Source organism: Manis pentadactyla, chromosome 5 (genome assembly GCF_030020395.1).
Source record: "Manis pentadactyla isolate mManPen7 chromosome 5, mManPen7.hap1, whole genome shotgun sequence".
NCBI classification, from domain to species: Eukaryota; Metazoa; Chordata; class Mammalia; order Pholidota; family Manidae; genus Manis; species Manis pentadactyla.
Genome location: NC_080023.1, coordinates 154,534,248 through 154,561,635, shown reverse-complemented (window position 1 = coordinate 154,561,635; position 27,388 = coordinate 154,534,248). Strand labels below are relative to the sequence as shown.

At 43.8% G+C, this 27,388-nt stretch overlaps 1 protein-coding gene and 1 pseudogene across 1 annotated transcript; one reads left to right on the top strand and one right to left on the bottom strand.

Moving 5' to 3' along the window:
• Positions 1–997: 997 nt before the first annotated feature.
• On the top strand, positions 998–2,141 carry LOC118920307 (non-histone chromosomal protein HMG-17-like; annotated as a pseudogene).
• Positions 2,142–4,149: 2,008 nt separating this feature from the next.
• Positions 4,150–27,388, bottom strand: LOC118920308 (vomeromodulin-like). The gene is made up of 15 exons (XM_036900952.2): positions 27,302–27,388; positions 24,994–25,276; positions 14,266–14,743; positions 13,848–13,949; positions 12,600–12,755; positions 11,626–11,710; positions 11,222–11,279; positions 10,415–10,485; positions 8,989–9,135; positions 8,009–8,131; positions 7,804–7,871; positions 7,488–7,518; positions 5,888–5,948; positions 5,057–5,136; positions 4,150–4,408 (listed from the first exon to the last, which is right to left on the bottom strand). Exons 2-15 carry the CDS (start codon positions 25,274–25,276, stop codon positions 4,385–4,387), a joined length of 1,767 nt encoding a protein of 588 aa, XP_036756847.1. The 5' UTR covers positions 27,302–27,388; the 3' UTR covers positions 4,150–4,384.

The window sequence follows — 27,388 nt, the reverse complement described above, 5'->3', positions numbered from 1 at the left end:
TGGGGAGGTGGGCATGTGCACAGGGAAGTGCGCTTTGGGGCTGACTTCCAGTGAGGGGATGGAGTGTTTGGGGCTGGCTCCGAGAGAGACTGAACAGTTGGGCTGAAAGAGGGTTGGGGAAGTGTTGTCCACCTGCCCTTTCCCCTTCAGAGAGAGCTCCCTCTAACCCTGCCCCCTCTGGCACACTTCCCACTGCTGGTAAATCTCTTAAACCACTGTCTCTGTGTTGGGTCTCAACAGGACTGATGGAGTGTGCCTGTCCTCCACAGTGACAGGAATCTCAGGCTTCCAGACTGCTCCAACCTTCCCTGGTGTCCAGCCCCATTAAGCACTAAAGCCCAGGGCAGTGTGGACTTGTGTTTGCAGAGCAGATCTTCAGGGTTGGGGGTGCAGGATTCCTGTGAGTTTATCCCCTCCCAACTCGTGTTTTATCCACTCCTTCCTGCTTGTGGCTGGGATGGGGAAGTGCTTGGGTCCCTACAGTGGCTCTGCCACTTTATCCTTCTCAATGTGATCTTCTCTTCTTCACCAGGTGTAGATGGCCTGTTCTGCAGTCTTCAGGCTGTTTCCAGGGCTAGCTGTATTTGCTGTAGTTGCTTCCTTGGGTGTTCATGGGAGGAGGTTTCTGCCTTGCCTGCCCATTCCACCATCTTTTCCCTAAATTTGTTCTCATGGATGTTTACTTTATATTTTGGTTTATGCTATAATATTGTTGCTCAAATTGAACCCAGTTTGGGCATTGGTAGCTCTTTCAGGTTGGCTCTTGTGTCCTTATATTTTTCTTTCTTTTTGTTAATATATATATTTTTAATTCTTGATAAACTTGTTAGTTTAGAACAGTTTTAGTTTTATAGAATTATTGTAAGGATGGTACAGAGAAAAAACGACTTTATACCCCCAGTGGAGCATGAGCAGTATGAGGAAGAGAATAAACCCTGGACTGCCCAGAGCCCTGTACCCACACACCCAGTATCTGTGTCCCACTGCTGTCACCCCCATGCCTGAGAGAAAGGGTGAAGGGGCTGCTAAAGGAGATGAAGCCAAGGTGAAGGGTGAATCACAGAGAAGGTCTGCAAGGTTATCTGTTAAGCCTGTTCCTCCAAAGCCAGAGCCAAGCCTAAAAGGCCCCTGCAAAGGAGAAAAGGTACCCAAAGAGGAAAAGGGGAAGCTGATGCTGGCAAGGATGCAAATAACCCTATAGAAAATGGAGATGCCAAAACCAATGAGGCACAGAAAGCTGAAGGAGATGCCAAGTGAAGTGTGTGCATTTTTAATAACTGTACTTCTGGTGATTCTACAGTTTGAAATACTATTTTTTATCAAATTTTATAAAAATGTAGAGTTTTGTTTTACTTTTTTTTTAAAGCTATGTTAGCACACAGAACACTTCATTGTTTTTTGGGGGAAGGGCATATGTCACTAACAGAATGTCTCTGAAACTGGGTTGACATGAGGAAGAAACACCTTTCCCTTCTAGTTTTGAGAGACTTCTTCTTAGTTCCCATGAGGAGGGATTCCTCGATGTTGACATGCATTAGCCACCTTGAAACAAGCACCTTGTGGTTTTTATGTCTTCTTCTCCTTGGCCTTCAACATAGACTTACCTCCTTTAAGCCCAGGGACCTGTTGGGACCTGACCCCCAAAATTGGTTACCAGTATGTCAGGCAGTCTGAACTTTCTGATGTCACTCACTATCGAGATGGTATCGCTCAAAAGAGCAGTTGTTCCTTTAGATTGTGGATCCCTGAAAGTCAGGGTCAGCTTGCGAAAAGTTGTTAAACTACATGCTAAATGTGAAATGCCCACCCTCACTCTGAACTTTCCTGTCGGGAGCATCCAATGAAGACTTCATTGGATTTCATAGTGGCTTTCTGATTTTGGTAGCCCATTGAAGAAGGGAGTTTGAAAGTTGTTGTATACTGTTAACATTTGTTTGCCCATGTCCTGCCTGAAATACCATGATTGTTTTATGAAAAGTGTGTTGAATAAAACTGGATAAGTTTGGCTTCGAAAAAAAAAGAAAGGTAGTACAGAGAATTCCTATATACCCCACACCCAATCTTCCCTATTATATCATCTTAATTTAGTGTGGTTAATTTGTTATAGTTAATAAATCAATAGTAATACATTATTTGCTAAACCCCATTCTTTATTCAGTATTGTCGATTTTTCCCTAATCTCTGTTTATTACTCCAGGATCCCATCTGGGATACCACATTACATTCAGTAGTCATGTCTCTAGGCTCCTTTCGGTTGTGACCATTTCTCAGACTTTTCTTCCTTTGGATGACCTGCACAGTTTTTGAGAACTGGTCTATATGATTGTGCGCTTTAGTAGCCTGCCTGAAAATCTCCTTTCTTTGCTTTGGGACATTCTGAGAACATACTCTCACTCCATCCAGTGCTCTCCAGCTCCCCCATATCCTGGGGTGGTAGGGACTTAGTTCCCATGCCGTGCAGATTCAAGCAAACACTGGACACCTGGTGACTCTGGCTTTAGGAGTTGGCAAGGGATCTGCCCTATGCCAAGCAGGAGTTCAGTGAGCTTCCCTTTCCTGCCTCTGTTCTTTCTTGCTCTCTGCTACCTGCAAGGCATCTGCCATAAAGTGTTATTCTCACTTTAATGAATTCCTTCCTCCCCTTGTACTCTGACTTCCCTTGTCTCTGAACTGAATTACTTCCCAACACTGGAGAACACTACTTTGCATTCTGTTTCTATGGATTTACCCATACTGAATTATTTCATGTAAACCTAATTGTATAATATATGATGTATTTGGCTTTGTTCACTGAGCAAAATCTTTTCAAGGTTAATCCATGTTGCAGCATTATCAGTACTTAGTTTTTATGGCTGAAGAATATTCCATTATATGTTTATCCATCATCCACAGATGAACATCTGAGTTGTTTATACCTTTTGGCTGTTGTGAACAAACAGTGGTGCTATGAACAATCACAGGGTTTGCTTGTACACCTGTTTTCAGTTCTTTTAGGCATATATGTAGGAGTGGAGTTATTGGGTCATATGTAAATTTTTTGTTTAACTTTTTGAGGAACAGCAACCTGTTTTCCACAAAGATTAAACCATTTTTACATTATCACCACCAACATGAGGGTTCCAGCTTGTCTATATACTCACCAATGGTTGGAAGGTTTTATGTAAAAGAGCATCCTGGCTGCCAGGTAAGACTGGATTGTAGGTGGCAATGGCAGAAGTTGCCCTGGTGAATGATGATGACTTGGACTAGGGTGGTGATGGAGAGAAGCAGACAGATGGGAGAGGTGTTCTTGAAGCAGAAACAATAGGACTTTGTTGGTGAGAGAGGAATGAATCAAGAATGATTCCAGGTGTCTGGCTAGGAAAGCTTGGTGCGTGTACTGCCATTTACTGAGATGGGATTGACTGGGAGGTACAGCTTGGGGAGAAATCAAGACCTAAGGTTTGAACAAAGGGCTAAAGATAATAGTGTGATTTGGCCATTATTTTATTGGGGTGCTGCCTCTCTGTGAGGCCAGATACTGGGCTAATCTGATCTTTTTGTCGACAATCTGAGTTCTTTTGGTTCCAGAGCAGACATGTTATGCAGATGCTGGGCACAGGGCAGAGGGTCTCTGCACGGTAAAGAGATCAGTGGTGTTTCTCGACATCCCTCTTGTATACTTTTCTGGGGTTCTCTCCGTTTACTGGTTTCCTGACTGCTTGGCTTGGTTTTCCTTTCACAGCCACTTGGCATGGCCTCTTCTCACTGAGCTGGGTCCTAGATCCTTTGCTACCCTGTTCGTGGTAATTCCAGGCTCTTACTTGCTCTGTTCCATCCAACTTTTAGCATTTGGATTGTGCCCCTTCGTGTTTAACATGTGTTGATGGGGAGTTGGATTCTAGTCCCTGTGTGACTTTTCTGTTGGGCCAATGGACAAAATAAAGAATTTGGAGTTGGACAAGGGAGGGCAGAGATAGGGGAAGAAAAGTCATAATCATTGTCATGATTGTCCCCTGTAAGACAGATGAATTAATCATGGGTTTTGTTGCCTCATCATTCATATTGTTAATTTTTATGTCCCTAGTAGGTACTACTTTTACTAGTCATAAACATACTATGAAATTCCTATTTGTAGGAATTAGACAGGTGAGTCATTTTTTGCATGAACACAGGTTATTTATTAAAGAGATGATTACAAAATGCCCCAAATCCGTGGATTCTTGCTTTTCATGCACTTGTCATTCCTGATAATGTTAGTGAAATTCCAAAGACTAATTGATATGTTCAGAACGCTATTCTGCTTGGCTCCTTAATCATAAGGATGTCCTTGGTTCAGTATTTCTTAGAGAGGTTTTTGAGTGCTTTCATTCTGTAAAACTCTCTGGCATCAGGTGTGCTGGGTTTAAATTGCTGCCTGAAGATCATTCTGGGAAGAGATAAAAGACAATTAATTATATTCTTAAATACATAAGCTGGTTGCAGGCACTGGCTGAGCCACTCAGTGTACTCCATTGCCTACCCACAGTGTTTGCTTCCAGAATGGGGATATGGAACAAGTCAGGCCAGTGGAAGCCTCAGAGGTTATTTCTGGATGATTATCATTTGAACTATTTCAGAAAGAAATGGAGGGTGAAACTCCTAGTATGTGGGGGACCTTCATGTACAGCCAAAACAGGGCCCACCCAGAAATAGTAGAGTCAAGAGATAGATTCTCGTATCATTATTTGGGCCCTGAATCAAGCCACTGTTGAAGCTGGCCCCATCCCTGGATGTTCAGTAACTTTAATTTTATGGTTATTGTTGCTTAAACCATTTTGATTGGATATTTTGTTAGCTGAAACCGTTGGCATTCACCTGATCCAATCCCTGACTCAAAGCTGACTTGGGGAGGCTTAAGTGATGTGTCCAAGACCATCATAGCTATTGATTATAAGAGCCAGAGGTAAAAAACCAACACTGAGGCAAATGCTGATTTACTGCACTCTACCCTCTAGTAACTGATTTGTCCACAGATACAGAGAAATTTGGAGGTTAAGTAAACACAGGATGTAACAACTTCTAAGGTCTCTCTCACCGATTTAACCACTTCAACCTTGGCATTGATTGGAGGAACTGAGGTTACTCCCTGTGGAACATTCCAATGCACCAAATTTCCTGAAAGAAAGGAGGAGAATCTTATTATATGAGTTGAAAGAAACAATGACCAGGCTGGGTTATTTTAGCCACTGTCCATGGGAGGGATTTCTGGGCAGTTATATGGGTCTAGGAGAAACCCCTCTTCTGTCCATTCAACAGACAGATTTGAATTAAGCCATAGTTTGTCCTAGTCTTTTGTATGTGTGAGGGCGAGTTCACAAGGATCAGAAAAACCCTAGCACTAACTAGAAACCTGGTGGGTATTCTATGCACAGACTTGGTACCAAGAGATATGCTGGCATGTCTGCCTTCACTGATGTAGGAAGGAGAATCAGGTCCTGCTATTTTGATGCCATTTGCACTATTTTTAATCTCTTTAGAGTTCACTACAAATGTGTACTTGTGGCATTTTATACCATCATTTCTTGATAGTCATAAATGTTACGATCTCAGACTCTTGAATGTCTCCAACTCTAGCATCTATGTGATTAGGTGATCTGGGTCCTTGTTTGCTCTAAATGGTTGGTCCTGAAGACACCTAATGAGCTAGATTTCATTAGGACCTGTAGAAGAGGCATTTAGATACAGTTTTCATGTTTGCCATCTCAGGATGCTGAAGTCCCTATCTAAAAACAAAGAAGTCATTTTCAATCCAGACAGTGATTGAAAGATATGGTGCCCAGTGCCACAGCACATTCTGCAGTGTGGTTTCGCACCCCTGTCCCTTTTTGTGACTCTTCTAGGTGTTCATATTATTAATTCCATATACCTTTAAGAGCAGACAAGAAATTCTTCAGAACTGCAGCCAGCACACCTTGCACCTTGTCCGTCTGGAAGAGATGGGAGGACCATTTCCATCAGTACATCTAGTAGTCCCTCAGCTAGTCCTCACATCAGGGAAAGCTGTCTTGGGGGCCTTTGACATGTGGGTTTTTTTCTAGTGGAAGAAGTCTGTTACTGGACAAGGCTCTGTGGGGAAATGGAGCTCAGTCAATCCCTCAGGCCTTCAATTCTTTGGAGGTTTTCAAAAGCCTTTCAGTAGGTTTTGATGCCTTTGGCAGCTCCTTGAACAAAAGCTTATAGGGTTGCTGTTATGTTCCAATGTGGCTGCATATCATTAGGGTACATGGTGAATTCAGTATTTTGCTGAAAGCTGCTGCTTTAGCATCCTCTCTGAGGTCCTCCCAGATGTGGTCCCCCCTGCTGGTGCTCTGTTTCCCTTTCTTCCTTCTGCATTACCCTCTTCGAAGGCCTGTGATTCCATGCTGCCTACCTTTTGCACATCCTGCTTCCTCTACTTTTGGTCTATGGTGAACTCCTGCTTCTCCTTTAAGGCTAAGTTCAGGCATCATTTTCCCGGTGAACCCCCCATCTGCCTCCTAGTTGGTGCCCTCTCTACTATCTTCATGCTCAGTTGACAACTGTTTGTATAAATGTATGTCCTGTCAGGTGGGCAGTTACATGAGGTCAGTGATTATGCCTTCTATGTTCCTTCCTCCGCACAGAGCCTGGCATGTCGCCTGGTAAGATGCGATGAAGGATTCCTGGGCTTTCCGCTCAGAGTCTGCCTCTTGACTGACTCCCCATTATCTTAGGGCTGACATACGGGGCACAGTGACAGTGGTGCCCACTGTGTGCCTTCAGACTCTTAATGATTTGGCTAATTTATGATTTTAATCAGTCTCTGTATTCCCACTTAAACTCAAGGGTCACTCCTGGAGTCGGGCATCTCATTGCTGTTTCATGTTGCAGTTCTAGGGTGGGCACATAGTCGTTCTCACTAAACATTTGTTGAATGAAGGCATGAACATGTGTGAGATCAAGTATCTTAAATGTGGATGTGGTTGGTGAGCTTTCTGTGAGTTTCCATTGCAGAACCTGGAGCCTGCTCACTGGGCCCTACCCTCATTCTCCCCACTTCCTTACCTCCCAGGCTTTTATCTGTTGATCCATGTGCTCACTGTGCTGTGTAGAACATGGGTTGAAAACCACTTATGGAAATAGTGAGTCCATGGGAAGATGGGGATATTTTTGAGCTATTCTTATGAGCCCAGGCAAGATTAGAATGTAGATAATCTTTTCATTCTTGCTGTGGATCCCAAAACTTCCTGGTTTATCAGAACTTATGACACTAAAAAAAGCACAGATTTAGACCTTCCTTCAGGTCACCACTGATTGAATGTGGAACTCCAATCATGGGTTTTGGAAACACTTTTAGGTTTGAAGCCCATGGTCTTCCTCCACACTGTGTCTATGATCTAGTCTGCATGACCTTTTCCTTTGCAGAGTCCCTGTGTCACTGAGGGTCTGGCATTAGCATAATTTCTCACATATCATAAATAAATATTTTGAAAATCAAATCAACTTACAGTCTCACTGGGTGTCACAGTATGTTCAGAGCTGTCAGGAAACGAATTACAAGGAAAAATTATTTTCAAATAAAATATACTAGCCAGTTACAAAGTAGAGTTTAGGTATTGCATCAGTTGCTTCTTAAGAAAGAAAAGTCACTTATAAAATGTCAAATACAGAGGAGAAAAAGCAAGTTTAAGGTGAGTAAAACTCCATTCTCATTTTCCTAATTATTCAAGGACCTTTTCCATCCTCATGTGATTTGAACTGGGTTCTTGATATTTCTTCCTATATTGCTGAATGTCAAGAGGATTTTGTAGTTGTAGACAGTACCTTAGAATCTTCATGTCTGTCATCAGTTTGTCTTTTGAAATCTTGCACGCGTGGGAGATGATAATCGTCTGTGTCAATATAAAATAAACATGGGTTAATAATACCCTGACCTGGCTACTCAGCAGATAGGTCACATTTTGTTATGACAAGTAAGGTCAGAGGTCGACCAGAGTGGAAACTACCTGGTATCAGGATCAGCACTCACCGTTTTTCCAGTGGCAAAGGCATCACCGTTCTTTTTCACAGAAACCCAGTAAGTGGCTGAGATTTTATTGCCTCGCTGGTAGGAGTAGACTACTTGGGTGATACTTGCATCCACGTTATTCATCTGAGATAAAAAGAAGTCATCATTTGGAGTGTGAAGAGGAAGGAGAGCTGCAGAATGTTGCCTTGTGAGACAGCCATACTTCATTCAGCTCATTTACTCAAATATTTATTTATCCTCTAGTGTGAGTTGGTCACCTAACTGGGTGCTGGCACAGCTGACGTGACCACTACAGACAGGGTTTAATTCCAGACATTTCCCTGTAACTCATTTCCTTTCTCAGAAGGACAAGAGGGCATTTAACACATAAAATTTCACTTTTTTTCTTATGCTTCATCCTATTTAAACCCATTTCTTCCTTTGCTGTTGTGGCAGACAGCTCTGCACTTGGATCATTTTGGGAGGCTCTGTTAAGGAAACATTGTATGAGGCTGAAATAGGGCCTGGCACAGAGAAAGGACTCAATGATTATTACTTTGTTGTTATTACTGCCACTATTCCTTCTGTCACTTTTGGGACCAGGAGCTAATTAATACCTCCCATGTAAACCCACTTCCTTGCTCATGCTATGACTGCTGGTAAATTACTTCTCACTTTGGTTATCTGTAAAATGGGGATAAGAATCTCTACCTCCCAGTGTTGTGTTTATGTAAAGACACCTGGCTTTGTACCCAGCAGAAAGAAGGCACTCAGAACACATTTGTGCTCCTATGCCCCTGCTCTCTGCTTTCCCCCACTGTCAACAAAGACCCATGTATATGATCATTCAGGGAAAATATGTATCTCATAGCATTCCTTGAATTTATCTCTGAAAGAATATTCTGGAACCTACAGTATTTCCACCTGGTTATTCTTAGAGTTTAACAGACTAAGCTTAAGCAAACAGGACAGTGGTGCCAGGGGCCATGGATGATGCTTACCTTGACGGAGCTCTGCTTGGCACTCTGAGTGACTATTGTCTTGAGTATTGTGTGGGACAGAGTTATGGAAATGTTGGCATTTTTAGGATCTGGAGGAAGGGGACTCCCAGGTACAGGTACTGTATTTCTGGAAAGGATGGCTTTAGCCTGGAGAAAGAAAAGCAGAAAGCACTTGGCATCATGTGACAATAACATCAATTTCTGTGCCTTTGGAGGCCTGGCTGGGATGTCGAGGAGTCATGTGGCTCCCTGTGAGCACTGCGGTGGGTGAGCATGAAGACCAGCCTCCGTCCGCCTCCACAGCCTCTGCGCTGGGGGACTGGGAAGTGGTGGGGTTTGTGGAGACTAGAGAGCAGAGGCCCCTTGTAAAGGAGGAAGTGCTGCTCCTGTCCAGTTGTTTGGTCCTGGTACAGTTTGGCTTAGGGCCACCAGACCACTCGTTTTCCAAGAGAAGCCACAAATCATTTTTCAGGTGAACTCCCCGATTTAAGTGTTGCTTCGAGTAACATGTATGTATATGCATGTTTGTACATAACTCACCGTTCCTACCTTTCCTTACATGTTCTCCCAACCTGGAATGACCTACTTGTGAAACTCAAGGCTCATCTTGTCTGTGAAACATTTTCATAGATATTCTGGCCTCCGTGGAATAATTCCTGTTTCTTTTACATGCATTTTCCCCTCTACTTATAAAATACAAACTACACATGCCAGGAAACTTTAAAAGTTACATGAAATATGAAGGAGAAGGGAAGAGATTTTGCATGACATCACTGGTATTTCTATGTTTTTGTTTGTATACCTCATTAAATTTTTATTTTGCTTTAAAAAAATTACTTTCATAAGCATTTTTGTATACCCTATAAATTTTGTAAGTATTTCTAATGATCTCAGGCATGATTTAACTATTTCCTTTTTGTTCTTCACTAGTTTTTTTTTTTCTTCTCCCATCTCTGATATTTTCGTGCTTAAATATATCTGCATTTAAGGTGCTTCGTACAGATAGATTCCCAGAAGTAGGTCCAAAGCCTTGTCTTTCTTCACTACTCGTCATTTTGCCTAGGTTTCACATTCCCTGGGTGGTTGAGATAGATGGGGTGGTGGTGAGTTGGCCCTTTTTGTTTTCTCACATATTTTCCATTGAGTGTCTAGAGCTGTTCTGAGTACATCCTACTGGTCAAGAAATGGTTGTTGTCGTGGAATGCCTTTCAGGCACTGTACGTTGGTCTTCAATGGAAGGGAAAACACCACTGACCCTGTCTCAGGCAATCAGGTGGTGTGGTGGAAGCCTGGAAGATTCACCCATGGTTAAGTTCTGGGGATCTGGATGCAGGCTCGTTTGTCATGTCACTGACATTTATTTCATGAGTTCAGGGATGTCTTCAGCCTTCTTATGGAATCCATCATAAGTACAAAGAATACTTACACAGTAGTTGATTGAGAGACCTTGTGCAGAAAACCGGGAACTTGTAACTTGATACTTGAAAAAGCCAGTAGCTGCAGGCAAGAGGAAAGAGAGAGCATGTAGGGACCCCCACAAACCTCTGACTGGTGGGCTGCCCTGGGATCTTGCTGCCTCTGCTCTCTAGATAGGGGACCATTGCAGACCCCTCTCTTTCCCTTGGTCCCAGGCAGAAAGCTGGGGCCTCACTGGCTTTTCCACATCTGTCTGGGAGGAGGCTTTGGGGAGGAAGGTGACACGAGGGCTCTGTCCATGGTGTGCCAAAACCTCCAGGGGGAAGAAAAGGCTTGTCTGGGCCCCATGGATTGTCTACTCTGGGATTTGGGAAATGTTACCAATTTCCTGCTTAAGCTGTCTTGGCAGCTTCTGTCCCACTATGTCCTATCACCCTGTTTCCTGGATATGTTTGGGGACATGGGAGGGGATATTTGCTTTTTACCCTGGGCCTGGGACTGCTCCTTGCTCAGACTCCATGCATGTGTGCACTTTGCAAACCATTTGGGAAGGAAGAGGGCACCACAGAGACCCCTAAGGGACCCTTTGCCCTGCTGTGTCTTGGAGAATGAGTCACAGTGGTTCAGAGAAGCAGGTAAGTTGCCACATTTTCTGCCCTGAGGGTGCTGAAGAGAGTTTGGGTGCTCAAAGGTGCATGGTGTTGCAGCGCATAGCTCCATCCTCTTCTGTCTGTCGCCCAGTGGGATCCCAGGGGAGCCTTGGCTATCTCCCTCTATTGACCTCTTAGCCCCAGGGAGGTCTGGTGTTTATACTCACAGTTCTCACATTTGTTGAAATCTCTGAGATCAATATCACAGGATTTAGAGTTTTGAATCTGTAAAATCACCCCCTGTTAGCTTTGCCAAGGAAATACAGCAGGCCCAGCCCGCTCCTCACCATCCCACCTCCCCTTCTTTCTCCTGTCTTTCCCTTCCCCTGTTTCCTGGCCTTTTTGGCAGAACTCGTCCTCTACCTTTGCCCCGCCTAAGGCACTGTCCTATCTTGTTGCTGGGGTCTTTGGGGCCAGGGGGGCGGTTGCTCCCCTAGACTCAGGACTCCTGACGGCCTGGTGTCTTCTCAACTCTCTCCCAGCATCAGGACACACCTGAGGAAAGGGCTTCTCCTCCTCTTTCCCCACCTAACAGACTCTGAGTGGTGTCCTCCCCTTTCCCGGTACTTACGTTTTCTTTCATAGTTACTGTCAACAGTGGAGGAATGACATCATTCAAGGGAAGAGACATAGGCACCGGCAAAGAGTTTGTGAGCCTGGGGAAGACAAATGGGGGGAAATGTGTGGTTCTTGCATTTCTGGATTTTGCTCAGACATTAGAGAAAATCCATCCATTGATGAAACAGCTGCCTGGTGTCCTGTTGCCTAATGTGTGCAACTCCCCAAGCCCTGTCACCTTCAGTTTTAGTCATTAAGGAAGATGCAAAGATGCCCAGGAAAACTACCAATGCCCATCTGACCCAGCAATCCCATGTAGAGAAATTGTCCTTCAGATACCTATACATGCTGGTGAACAGACTTGTCTGGGACTTTCCTAATTGGGGCTGGGTACAACAGTTAATGATTGAAAACAACTAGTTCTTGATAAAGAACTGTTCATATAAATTATTTAAGTACATCTTCATAATGAAATACTAGACAGCCATAAAAAGAAGGTATTTATATACTGAGGCAGCAGATTCCAAGCTATTTTTTTCAAGTGAAACAGATTCCAGAAAAGTATACATAGTATCTGCTCTTTTCTGTGTATGTTTACATGTATTCAAATTTGTTGCATATGCAAATAATATCCTGGATCTACTGGTTGCTTCCAGGGAGGATAATTAGCTACCTGGTGTGCATGGTTGGGAGGGAGACTTTTCACTGAATGGGTTTTTGTATCTTTTGAATTTTGATCCAGGTGAATGTATTGCTTATGCAAGAAAAAAGAACAAAGTACAAAAAGTACACTTAGGAGGCAGAGTGAGAGACAGCTGTTATCAAACATACTAGGCTGTTCCCAAGTGGAGACCACCCTCTGGGCCTCTGTTTGTTGACCATTCAAACCATTGGGTTGGCTGAGCTCATCTCTAAGGTGGTACCAGTGTAGACATTCTGATGTACAAGCCAGTTGATCCAGAAAATGAGAGAAATGGTCTCACGTACATCTCCAGTATCTGAAAGGTCACTTTCTTGGCCTTGATATCTTTGTCTTGGACTTGAAGGTTGACGCATTGGGTATTGTTTGTGGAAATGCCAATATTCAGAGTCACATCCCCATGCACTTGAATTCCCAGTAGACTGATTGCAGGTCCTGCTAAGCTGTAGAGAGCAAGATGCAGGTGAGACCAGACCTGGCTCCAAGATGTCACTTAGGCCAAGCAATGGGTGTTTGGGAGTCAGCTTTATATATCTCTGGGTTACTTGAGAGAAGGAAAGTTTGGTGCTTTCCAGTGAGCGTTCCCCAAGGTTGGCTTCCCCCTATACAGAGGATTCAGAGCCTCACTCATGGGAGGCATTCAGTTAAACATTAATAAAATCACCCTCCTACCCAGCTTACAGTCTGTTGGTGGCACAAGGCTGACTTGTGACAAGATGCCCATCAGAGCTGCACTTTTGTACCGAGCATTGCCAGCTGTCTCTTGTGTGGGTGACAGCATGAGAAAAACCCATCATTTACTAGAGGCCTTATTAAAGTCAGATGTTCTGGAGAAGATAGATGCTTCTTGACACAGCTAATGGAGATTGCCTCACTTAAGTGCCTGACTAGAGCTCGGTCAGTGAGAGATTTCAATGCTGTGTGTTAGTCCATGAAGCCTCCTCCCCAGTGTGGCTTGCTTGTCCTCATGTCTTCCTGTGTGCCCTGGGCCTATACTATTAACCAGCTCTTTCCCCACGTGTTGATGCTCACTGCCGGCAGGGACTGCCTTTAGTCCTACTATGCCCAGCACAGCATCTGGTATGGAGCTGTGCATTAACTACCCATTAGGTGGAGAATGAGTGCAATTTAATCATCTCCGACTCCCCCAACTGTCTTGGACAATGTTTGTGCAGAGTGGGCTGATTCTCCTTGCATTATTTGAAAGGTGTATTTCCTGTAATACTAGTGTCCATGTCAGTACAAGATGCATTCTCTGTTGTTTCTCTCTTCATTGCCCATGTATAAAATTGTGCAGATTTCACCTGGAAATCTGGATTTTTGTCAGTGCTTAAACTATTTGAGAATGGCATTCCATGGGATCATTCTCCTGCTCTGGTCCTCTGGGATGGAGGAGAATGACTGTTGTGCTTGATGCCCAGTTTGTCCCATCCTCAACCATCCTGCCTTCCTCTGTGTTGTCTTTGCCTGGTGCTTGGACACCGGATTTTAAGTCCCTAGTCAATGCCATTGCAGTTGATTCAGAACAGGCTCACCCATTTCCACCTATGAAGGCAGTAGTCATGGCATGGAAGAGGATCCCATCATCTGTCATGGTTGATGTCATGTTCTCCACAGTCACTCTTTGAACCTCTAATCTGCAAAGTGACAGCATCAAGGGTCAGTCCTTGCTCAAGGAATCAGCCTGGGCAGCAGGAGAAAAACCTTTGAAGCAGCCAGTTAACAACCTACCAATCCATCCATCCCCGGGACTCCTTAGCTCCCTTACCCACCCAGTTCTTAAAGCTTAGGAAATCTTGATCACATTTCTCCCTCAAAGGGCAGCCTTTCAGCACAGAGCTAGAATATTGCTTCATGGTTGTCCCTTCCCATTGGACTGTTGGGGGTTGAACTTCAGGGTTCCCAAACAGCTGCTTGCTTCTTGTCCAGACCTTAGGGTAAGGAAGCACTTACCCCAACAAGAGCCCTTCCAGGTTATTTTCCAGCAGGTCCGTGACTGCACTACTAATGCCTTCTGGCACTGCACTCTTCAGCATGCCCTCGGTGGATTCTTGGAGCTTGCCAACTTGGTCAACCACACCATTCAGGGGCAGGGGGAGATCCGAGAGACCGATAGTGTTGGCAAGGCCTTTTACAGGATTCTCTGCAGAAATGGGTAGTATGCTGCCTAGAGCACCTAGGCTGCTGGCTGCACTAGTGGCTACTGAGGACAGTGGCGGTTGTTGCTGAGATGACTTGCCACCACTCCCCTTGCCCAAGACACCACCAAGGCCACCATCTCCAAGAATATTGAGAGATGAAGTCACGTCCAACACAGACAGCAGGTCAGAGCTGGACACCGTGGCCAACACTGACCCAACTGCACCAGCCAGGTCTACCTTCGCGCACATCAGCATCTTCTCAATCTGTGTGGGCAGGGCGGCATGTAGATCTGGAAAGGTCAGGAGACATGTTCCTGCTGTTGGCTGCCCAGCTGGTTCAGCCAGAGGAACCTTCCCAATTGGAGAAACAGCCTCTTTTTTTTTTTTAAGTTATTTAAGTGTCATTGATATACAATCTTATGATTGTTTCACATAAACAACACAGCGGTTTCAGCATTCACCAACGCTATCAAGTCCTCACCCCCTCTACTGCAGTTCACAATCAGCATGGTAAGATGTTATGGAGTCATTAATTGTCTTCTCTGTGCTGTATTGCCTTCCTCATGACCTACCTATATTGTGAGTGCGAATCATAGTGCCCCTTAATCCCCTTATCCCTTCTCAACCCCTCCCCTTTGGTAACCATTAGTCACTTCTTGGAGTCTGTGAGTCCACTGCTATTTTTTTCCTTCAGGTTTGCGTTAGAGAAACAGCTGCTTTGCATTATGAGGCCCATAGGCACTGTATATCTTGTCTCTTGGAAATGGCAATCCCTGCTACTGCCCACCATAAGGACAGCCTGGCATTACAGAAATAACCTGTGCCCTGTTCAGAGTTAACATTTATTAGCATCTACCTGAGGTCAACGTGGTGTTGAGTATGTTACTCTAAAGTGATTTAGGCATGGAATAAAAGGACCCAGTTTCACTCTTGAGTCCGTAGCCCAGAGTACATATAGTGTAAACCCAGCCCCTTGAAGTCCAAATGGTGTGGGGCAGGGTCTTCTCTTTCTCAAGCCCATCTCTGCACCTGCCCTGGGGTGCATGATAGAACCTACAGCCTGGTTTGTTGGGTGTAGGATGAATGAGTTGATTGGTTTTAAGTGCTAAATAGGGTTGAGGTGCCCAGGGAAGTAATGGTGGAGAATTGGACTATCCTGTTCTCCATTTGTGTGATTCTGTGCAAGCGCTTTCCCTTCTCATTTTCCCCTTGTGGGTCATTGGGAAGTCCTGCCACTTTTGATAAGCTGCCCATACTAGGAGAACTCCTGCATCAGCTCTAATCCTCCTGCAGACTGTTATCATCAGGGTGGAGGAGATGCTAACCATGTCTTTGCCTCCACCCTGGAGATAAGCAGAGTGGGAGAAGTAGAATCCCAGAAGATGGTGGGGAAGGAAAAGGGTCAAGAGCCAGCTTGGAGAGCTGTGAAGTCACAGGGCCCTATCCTCTTGCGCTGCTCTTGGTGGCCTGGGGAAGGAACTCAGGAAGAATTATCTAGATGATGGTGAACCCTGCTCACCTAGAGAAGAAGTTAAGTTATTTGCACTGAGGGACAACATTCTGGGCCCAGCAGAGTAACAAAAAGAAGTCCGCTAGTATCAGCACTGTTGAGCTGGTGGGCCTTGGGTTTTGGAAGCTTGCTGCCGCCTCCACGTCCAGGGCTCTGTGCTCTGGGGAGCCTTGGCCTGTGTGGGGGAAGTGAGCATACCCCCATCTTAGCTTTTCCCGGAGAATCTCTTGCATATGAGTACCATGAGGTCCATACAAGGGTGTTCAGGCCAACACTTCTCAGAGCAGTACAAAATAGGAAAGAAAGGAAATCAGAGGGGCGGAAGATGGCGGCGTGAGTAGAGCAGCGGAAATCTCCTCCCAAAACAACATATATCTATGAAAATATAACAAAGACAACCCTTCCTAGGATAAAGACCAGAGGACACAGGACAATATCCAGACCACATCCACACCTGAGAGAACCCAGCGCCTCACGAAGGGGGTAAGGTACAAGCCCCGGCCCCGCGGGAGCCGAGCGCCCCTCCCCCCAGCTCCCGGCAGGAGAAGAGCAGGCAGAGGGGGAGGGAGACGGAGCCCAGGACTGCCGAACACCCAGCCCCAGCCATCCGGGCCAGAGTGCAGGGCCCTCGATACTGGGAAAACAGGGCAGCAAGAACAGTGAGCAGGCACTGGAGGCTGGGCGACAGAGGACATAAGAAAAGCGCGCGACCATTTTTTTTTTTTTTTTGCTTTTTTGCTGCTTTGTTTTGGCGAGTGCTTTTTGGAAGTCTTAAAGGGACAGGGACCCCAATACTAGGGAAACAGGGCAGAAAGACCGGTGAGCAGAGGCCTGAGGCTGGCACCGGAGAATAAAGAAAAATGAACGACCACCTTTTTTTTTTAATTAAAAAAATTTTTTTTTTTTAATTAAAAAAATTTTTTTTCTTGTTTTTATTTGTGGTCGTTGTTTTGTTTTGGCGGGTGCTTTTTGAAAGTCTTAAAGGGGCAGGGCGGGTCACTTAATCCAGAGGTAGGGAATCCGGGATCTCTGGGCACCCTAACCCCTGGGCTGCAGGGAGCAGGGAGGCCCCTTACGGAGATAAATAGCCTCCCAGCAGCTCCTGCTCCAACGCGACTCCACCATTTTGGAGTAGCTGCCCGAGCCAGGCCACGCCCACAGCAACAGCAGAGATTAACTCCATAGCAGCCGGGCAGGAAGCAGAAACCCTGTCTGCGCGCAGCTGCGCAGCACAAGCCACTAGAGGTCGCTGGTCTCCCAGGAGAGGAGGGCCACAAACCAACAAGAAAGGAAGTCCTTCCAGCCGTCACTCGTCCCAGCTCTGCAAACTATTCCTATCACCATGAAAAGGCAAAGCTACAGGCAGACAAAGATCACAGAGACAACACCAGAGAAGGAGACAGACCTAACCAGTCTTCCTGAAAAAGAATTCAAAATAAGAATCATAAACATGCTGACAGAGATGCAGAGAAATACGCAAGAAAAATGGGATGAAGTCCGGAAAGAGATCACAGATGCCAGAAAGGAGATCGCAGAAATGAAACAAACTCTGGAAGGGTTTATAAGCAGAATGGATAGAATGCAAGAGGCCATTGATGGAATTGAAATCAGAGAACAGGAACGCATAGAAGCTGACATAGAGAGAGACAAAAGGATCTCCAGGAATGAAACAATATTAAGAGAACTGTGTGACCAATCCAAAAGGAACAATATCCGTATTATAGGGGTCCCAGAAGAAGAAGAGAGAGGCAAAGAGATGGAAAGTATCTTAGAAGAAATAATTGCTGAAAACTTCCCCACACTGGGGGAGGAAGTAATCAAACAGACCACGGAAATACACAGAACCCCCAACAGAAAGGATCCAAGAAGGGCAACACCAAGACACATAATAATTAAAATGGCAAAGATCAAGGACAAGGAAAGAGTGTTAAAGGCAGCTAGAGAGAAAAAGGTCACCTATAAAGGGAAACCCATCAGGCTAACGTCAGATTTCTCAACAGAAACCCTACAGGCCAGAAGAGAATGGCATGATATATTTAATACAATGAAACAGAAGGGCCTTGAACCAAGGATACTGTATCCAGCACGACTATCATTCAAATATGACGGTGGGATTAAACAATTCCCAGACAAACAAAAGCTGAGGGAATTTGCTTTCCACAAACCACCTCTACAGAACATCTTACATGGACTGCTCTAGATGGGAGCACTCCTAGAAGGAGCACAGCACAAAACACCCAACATATGAAGAATCGAGGAGGAGGAACAAGAAGGGAGAGAAGAAAAGAATCTCCAGACAGTGTATATAACAGCTCAATAAGCGAGCTAAGTTAGGCAGTAAGATACTAAAGAGGCTAACCTTGAACCTTTGGTAACCACGAATTTAAAGCCTGCAATGGCAATAAGTACATATCTTTCAATAGTCACCCTAAATGTTAATGGGTTGAATGCACCAATCAAAAGACACAGAGTAACAGAATGGATAAAAAAGCAAGACCCATCTATATGCTGCTTACAAGAAACTCACCTCAAACCCAAAGACATGTACAGACTAAAAGTCAAGGGATGGAAAAACATATTTCAAGCAAACAACAGTGAGAAGAAAGCAGGGGTTGCAGTACTAATATCAGACAAAATAGACTTCAAAACAAAGAAAGTAACAAGAGATAAAGAAGGACACTACATAATGATAAAGGGCTCAGTCAAACAAGAGGATATAACCATTCTAAATATATATGCACCCAACACAGGAGCACCAGCATATGTGAAACAAATACTAACAGAACTAAAGGGGGATATAGACTGCAATGCATTCATTCTAGGAGACTTCAACACACCACTCACCCCAAAGGATAGATCCACTGGGCAGAAAATAAGTAAGGACACGGAAGCACTGAACAACACAGTAGAACAGATGGACCTAATAGACATCTATAGAACTCTACATCCAAAAGCAGCGGGATATACATTCTTCTCAAGTGCACATGGAACATTCTCCAGAATAGACCACATACTAGGCCACAAAAAGAGCCTCAGAAAATTCCAAAAGATTGAAATCCTACCAACCAACTTTTCAGACCACAAAGGCATAAAACTAGAAATAAACTGTACAAAGAAAGCAAAGAGGCTCACAAACACATGGAGGCTTAACAACACGCTCCTAAATAATCAATGGATCAATGACCAAATCAAAATGGAGATCCAGCAATATATGGAAACAAATGACAACAACAACACTAAGCCCCAACTTCTGTGGGACACAGCAAAAGCAGTCATAAGAGGAAAGTATATAGCAATCCAAGCATATTTAAAAAAGGAAGAGCAATCCCAAATGAATGGTCTAATGTCACAATTATCGAAATTGGAAAAAGAAGAACAGATGAGGCCTAAGGTCAGCAGAAGGAGGGACATAATAAAGATCAGAGAAGAAATAAATAAAATTAAGAAGAATAAAACAATAGCAAAAATCAATGAAACCAAGAGCTGGTTCTTCGAGAAAATAAACAAAATAGATAAGCCTCTAGCCAGACTTATTAAGAAGAAAAGAGAGTCAAAACAAATCAACAGTATCAGAAACGAGAAAGGAAAAATCACGACGGACCCCACGGAAATGCAAAGAATTATTAGAGAATACTATGAAAACCTATATGCTAACAAGCTGGGAAACCTAGGAGAAATGGACAACTTCCTAGAAAAATATAACCTTCCAAGATTGACCCAGGAAGAAACAGAAAATCTAAACAGACCAATTACCAGCAACGAAATTGAAGAGGTAATCAAAAAACTACCAAAGAACAAAACCCCCGGGCCAGATGGATTTACCTCGGAATTTTATCAGACATACAGGGAAGACATAATACCCATTCTCTTTAAAGTTTTCCAAAAAATAGAGGAGGAGGGGATACTCCCAAACTCATTCTATGAAGCTAACATCACCCTAATACCAAAACCAGGCAAAGACCCCACCAAAAAAGAAAACTACAGACCAATATCCCTGATGAACGTAGATGCAAAAATACTCAACAAAATATTAGCAAACCGAATTCAAAAATACATCAAAAGGATCATACACTATGACCAAGTGGGATTCATTCCAGGGATGCAAGGATGGTACAACATTCGAAAGTCCATCAACATCATCCACCACATCAACAAAAAGAAAGACAAAAACCACATGATCATCTCCATAGATGCTGAAAAAGCATTTGACAAAGTTCAACATCCATTCATGTTAAAAACTCTCAGCAAAATGGGAATAGAGGGCAAGTACCTCAACATAATAAAGGCCATCTATGATAAACCCACAGCCAACATTATATTGAACAGCGAGAAGCTGAAAGCATTTCCTCTGAGATCGGGAACTAGACAGGGATGCCCACTCTCTCCACTGTTATTTAACATAGTACTGGAGGTCCTAGCCACGGCAATCAGACAAAATAAAGAAATACAAGGAATCCAGATTGGTAAAGAAGAAGTTAAACTGTCACTATTTGCAGATGACATGATACTGTACATAAAAAACCCTAAAGACTCCACCCCAAAACTACTAGAACTGATATCGGAATACAGCAAAGTTGCAGGATACAAAATCAACACACAGAAATCTGTGGCTTTCCTATATACTAACAATGAACCAACAGAAAGAGAAATCAGGAAAACAACTCCATTCACAATTGCATCAAAAAAAATAAAATACCTAGGAATAAACCTAACCAAAGAAGTGAAAGACTTATACTCTGAAAACTACAAGTCACTCTTAAGAGAAATTAAAGGGGACACTAACAGATGGAAACTCATCCCATGCTCGTGGCTAGGAAGAATTAATATCGTCAAAATGGCCATCCTGCCCAAAGCAATATACAGATTTGATGCAATCCCTATGAAACTACCAGCAACATTCTTCAATGAACTGGAACAAATAATTCAAAAATTCATATGGAAACACCAAAGACCCCGAATAGCCAAAGCAATCCTGAGAAAGAAGAATAAAGTAGGGGGGATCTCACTCCCCAACTTCAAGCTCTACTATAAAGCCATAGTAATCAAGACAATTTGGTACTGGCACAAGAGCAGAGCCACAGACCAATGGAACAGACTAGAGAATCCAGACATTAACCCAGACATATATGGTCAATTAATATTTGATAAAGGAGCCATGGACATACAATGGCGAAATGACAGTCTCTTCAACAGGTGGTGCTGGCAAAACTGGACAGCTACATGTAGGAGAATGAAACTGGACCATTGTCTAACCCCATATACAAAAGTAAACTCAAAATGGATCAAAGACCTGAATGTAAGCCATGAAACCATTAAACTCTTGGAAGAAAACATAGGCACAAGCCTCTTAGACATAAACATGAGTGACCTCTTCTTGAACATATCTCCCCGGGCAAGGAAAACAACAGCAAAAATGAGTAAGTGGGACTATATTAAGCTGAAAAGCTTCTGTACAGCAAAAGACACCATCAATAGAACAAGAAGGATCCCTACAGTATGGGAGAATATATTTGAAAATGACACATCCGATAAAGGCTTGACGTCCAGAATATATAAGGAGCTCTCACGCCTCAACAAACAAAAAACAAATAACCCAATTAAAAAATGGGCAGAGGAACTGAACAGACAGTTCTCCAAAAAAGAAATACAGATGGCCAACAGACACATGAAAAGATGCTCCACATCGCTAATTATCAGAGAAATGCAAATTAAAACTACAATGAGGTATCACCTCACACCAGTAAGGATGGCTGCCATCCAAAAGACAAACAACAACAAATGTTGGCGAGGCTGTGGAGAAAGGGGAACCCTCCTACACTGCTGGTGGGAATGTAAGTTAGTTCAACCATTGTGGAAAGCAGTATGGAGGTACATCAAAATGCTCAAAACAGACTTACCATTTGACCCAGGAATTGCACTCCTAGGAATTTACCCTAAGAATGCAGCAATCAAGTTTGAGAAAGACAGATGCACCCCTATGTTTATTGCAGCACTATTTACAATAGCCAAGAATTGGAAGCAACCTAAATGTCCATCAATAGATGAATGGATAAAGAAGATGTGGTACATATACACAATGGAATACTACTCAGCTATAAGAAAAGGGCAAATCCAATCATTTGCAGCAACATGGATGGAGCTGGAGGGTATTATGCTCAGTGAAACAAGCCAAGCAGAGAAAGAGAAATACCAAATGATTTCACTTATCTGTGGAATATAAGAACAAAGGAAAAACTGAAGGAACAAAACAGCAGCAGAATCACAGAACTCAAGAATGGACTAACAGGTACCAAAGGGAAAGGGACTGGGGAGGATGGGTGGGTAGGGAGGGAAAAGGGGGGGATAAGTAGGGGGGTATTAAGATTAACATGCATGGGGGGGTAGGAGAAAAGGGAGGGCTGTACAACACAGAGAAGGCAAGTAGTGATTCTACAACATTTTGCTATGCTGATGGACAGTGACTGTAAAGGGGTTTATAGGGGAGACCTGGTATAGGGGAGAGCCTAGTAAACATAATATTCGTCATGTAAGTGTAGATTAGTGATAGCAAAAAAAAAAAAGGGCAGTTCCTGTGTGGTAACCTCCAACGAGTTCTACACAAGGGTATAAAGGGCATATAAAAGTATAGGCAAAGGGTCTGTTTGTGTTTATACAGAGGATCAAAGCCTAATTGGGCTACCCCGAAAATGAACTAAGATACGATATGAAAAAGAACTTCCATCATCTGCACTCTCTGGAAGACTCATGCCAGAAGATGATCATCAAAAAACCCCAACAAAGATCCACGCATTGCTACAGCTGTAGATGCACTCATCCCACCAGTTCCTGGACTTGCCATGGGAATGAGGAAGGAGATATCTAAGCTGGCCTGTGCATACAGTAAAACAACAAAATTGGACTGGATCTATACTGTTGGAACTCAACCAAGAATTTGGAGAAGTGCAAATTGTAGCGCTCCAAAGTCTTACAACTACAAACTATTTACTGTTAAAAGAACATATGGCATGTGAACAGTCCCCAGGAATGGGTTGTTTTAATTTGTCTGATTTCTCTCAGACTGTTCAAGTTCAGTTGGACAATATCCACCATATCATAGATAAGTTTTCACAAATGCCTAATGGGCCTAATTGGTTTTCTTGGTTTCATTGCAGATGGCTGGTAATTACAGATATGCTTTGGTTATGTAACTATACACCTATTATGTTAATGTGTGTGCGCAATTTAAGTAGTAGCTTAAAACCTATACATGCTGAAGTTACTCTACAAGAAGATATGTCAAAGAAATAATCAATCTTCCCATGTTTTCTTCTGCCTGCTACTTCTATAGCTTTTCTTCTTCCTTCCTAATTACAACCCTTAAATAGAATTCGTGCCTCATATCTAATTTACTGAGTATCATAATTCTTCCAAGTGGTAAAGACACCTCAAGACAAATGCTGGGCATAGAAGCCACAGGGCATAAATATGCAAAGAAGTAAAAAGCTAACTTTTTCAAACAATAAGGCTTCTCTCTCACTTACCAACTAGAATTATGTACATAAATGTTCTACCACTGTGTTGTACACTTGAAACTCATGTAATGTAATACTGTGTGTCAACTACCCTTCAATAAAAAATAGTTATTAAAAAAAAAAAAAAAAAAAGAAAGGAAATCAAATATATGTGTAAATTGTGAAGGATTAATCCAATAGAAAGCCATGGTGAAAATGAGTGGAAAATCTTTCTGATTACAACATGGATGAATCACCCCAGAAACATAAGATTGAGAGACAATGCAAACCTTTTGGGAAACTTTACAGCACACAGTACAATTTTTTACATTGAAAAGTAATAGCCACACATCATAATATATAAAGAAATGGCAAAGAAAAATTAATCTGGCCAGATGCCCAGTCTTGGGGAGGGAGTTGGAAGGAGAGGGAGGCAACCCAGCAGAAGCCCCAGGGCCTCCAGCCCATTGGCTGGGTTGTATTCCTTAATCTCAGTCGTGGGAACAAGGGTGTTTGCTATATATCTTTTAAGGTTTTTGTATAGCTTAGATTAACATCACCACCATCAAAGCACTGCTTGATGGGTACACAACTGTCATATTTACCCCTGTTTGAACTTTTCTATATATTTCAAGTATTTTGTAATAAGACTGGATTGTGGGAAGCATGGAGCACATGTTCCTGAAGAGGCAAAGCAGTAGATGTGTGGTGTGAGCTGTGGGGCTGGACACTGTCATCACTAGGCTGGTGCCAGTCCCCTCTCTTTCACCCTGACCTGTCACCCCGGAAGGCCAACATCAGCCACAGCTGTAGAAGGCAGTTAAGGGGAGCTCTGCAGGCATTCCTACTAGCCTTCGTTTGCCCATGAGTCCTATTCCCTTCTTGTTCCCCAAGGGAACCCCTTCTTTGCCAAGGCTTGCAATTCCTGAGCTACTCTGTTCTCAGGCCCTGGGGAATGCTGGAGGACAGAATTCCTTATCTTTTTGAGGAGGAAGTTGAGACTCAGGGAGGGAGGGAGAAGGGAGCTTTTAGAACATGACTCTAGTCAAGGGGCTTGGTGGTGAACCCAGAGTTCCCATTTTCTGGATCCTAGCCAAGCAGTTTGATGCTTTAAGTATTTATGGGTGTCTGGGATGAGCTGTGAGGCCCGGCAGTGAGAAGCCGAGAGATCTGGTAGGGCCCAGCTGATAAGAGTTGCATAAAGGTAGGTAACCAGACAGGTTGCTGGACCCAAGAGTTCCCTTCTCCAGGGTTGTTTTAACCACTTCTACCCAGTGTGTGGACTGTGGCCAAGCAGCCTCAGCATCCCCTTGGAGCTTATTAGAAAGCTGGGAACTCAGGCCCACTGCGGTACTGCTGCACCAGAATGTCTGCATGTGCGGCCCAGGCAGCTGTTCTGTTAAGTTGCCGAGGTAATTCTGATGTTTCTCCTGATTGAGAACTCAGAAGGTGGAACTACTAGCCTTCGAGCTTGGAAATGAGAGGTGTGTGTGAGGAGGTGGAAAGTCAAAGGTGTGAAGGTGAAACAATTCTTACTTACATTCATCAAGTTTGCTGGTAGACATGAAGTACCTGGCTGAAGTTTGACACCTGCCTCTTGGGGTCCCAGTCAGACGTTTTGTAGATGGAGAGCTTTTTGGGATTGAGGGATTAGTGGGCAGATTTCCAAGTGGCAAAGGGACAGGGAGGGTATTGATGGCATTAAGGGGTGTACTGAGAGGAACTTGTCTTGTCAGGAGGGGCGGCAGGGCGGGTGGAGGAAGCACGTTGAATGCTCCTGCTTGGATGGCCAGCGTGATGACCAGGGCCCAGAGGGTCAGCATCTGCAAAAGAGAGCTTTGTCAGGTACCATATTCCCAATGGACTGTAGGGGTGTCCGTACATCTGTATTAGATGTGCACATACAGAGTCTCAGCTCTTGTAAGGGGGTGCCACTCACAAAATTGATATTGTAGTCTGTATGCTGTGTTCATGGGACAACATTCCAGCACTTGATAGTCAATGTCTTGAGGAAGGTCCCCTGTTACTGCTTCTTTTTCAACTTCGCATGAGAGGGTCTACAGGCTCATGGCAGCCTTTGAGGAAGGCCTTACCTCTAGCACCCACACCCTCCTGCCAGTCTTCCTCTCTCAAACATCCCTGGAGTGGTCTGAGTCACCAACTGGGGAATTCGAGAGCACTGAATGATCCAGCTACAAATGTTTTCACTCATGGTAGCCAAGGTGTCTCCCAGCTTCTGGTCAACTAATATATAGCACTGTTCTTGTTGGTGTGAGCTCACCCTGGGCCAGTCCCTTTGTGGAGTGTAAATGGACCTCGGCTGCTCTAAACTCTGTACAACTCTGAGAAGGAGGTTCTGTCCTCATTTTGCAGGTAGTGAGACTTGTGGTACAGAGCAGGCTATATTCTTGCCTGTGGCCATTGGTTAGTTTCCAGCTGGTACTTTTGCCCCATCAGGACCAAACCACCTAGCCAATCAGTCTCAGGTTTGGCACCCTCCATCTCTTTGGTCATTGGGCTGTCCTGGCTCTTCAGCTCAGTGTGCAGAGGCCAGAGCCATCTCCATGTCAGTAGAAACATCTCAGGCCTTCTCTCGTCTTTTTATAGCCCGTTTCTGTGTCCTAGGAGAGCACTGGTGTGGTTGATGGTGGCGATGGCCCATCCTCACTATTGTGTTGGTGGCTGGCACAAAGGAGTCTAAACTGTGTGTAAACTGATGATAGAGTTAACCCATTCATCCACCTTCTGTACCCTGTCCCGTTTCAGGGTACTGGGTGGTCCTACTGACCATGGGGTATGTGTCTTCTTCCTGTTGGCTGGGGTTGAACTGCCATAGCTATTGTGAATGTTTAAATTGTGTAAGTCTCGATTCTACTTCTGTTCATTGGAATATGTTCATACATATCTACTGGTCAGTGTCGGTACTGGTGAGTATGCCAAACACTTCATCAGTAACATCTCACATAATCCTCTCAGCAAATCCAGGCACTAGAAAATATTACTCCATTTCCACTTGAGGAGGCTTAGTCTCAGTGAGAAAGCAGAGAACTGGGTCCACACCCAAGCAAAAAACCTCTGTTTGACTCAGAGCTCAGTTGTGTAACTCAATGGACATCACTTCCCTCCTCTGACATCAGATTTACCTTGATTCTCTAAGTCTTTCCCTCTCTAATGTTTAAGGTAATATGGAGGTTTGTGTCTTAGGGCATTTTCCCTCTGTGAAGCAAGTAGGTTCTGGAGATCATCTCTGTTTTCATTTCTTAACTGGTTAAATTTTATAAAATTAGGCTTGTCAGCCTTTGCGCTTGCCACGCATAGGTATTGCCCAAATGAAGCTGTCTGTCATTTACCAAGACCATAAGAACTGCTATTACAGAAGTGCTGGGAAGGACATCATGGGAAGCCAAGGACAGTCTTGCATGCTGAATAAATTAGGCTTTAGGAAAAAAGCTCATCACATTTTGTTATTTTTTTACATTTTATCCTCATCTATGAGAAATTGGAATTTAGTATCTCAGGTGGCATGTTAAGGGTCCTGTGAGGAAAAAAATAATAAAATTCTGTGCCTGTAATTGATTGATGGCACTTGTTAGACATTGCCTTGTATGGAACCAATTGAGAATCCCAATAATAAATCCCCCATTTTTAAAAGCAGTTGTATACCATGCAATCATTAATACCTACCATGCTAGGTAGAGTGCTGTGCATTTCAGCAGGGAAAGAGCATTGCTAAAGAGATTCTAAATGGAAAACTCTAGATAGCGCTCCTTTGGTGAGCTATCCTATGCTTGTTCCTGCCTCAGAGTTTCAACTTTTCTTTTGTGAATATTGATTCAGCAAGTTCTTACCTTGCCCACTGTCGGTTGGTGTCGAAAGGTGAATGTCGTTGGAAGCTGCTTTTCCTCCTTCTCTTGCCTCTGAACTGTCAGAGGGAA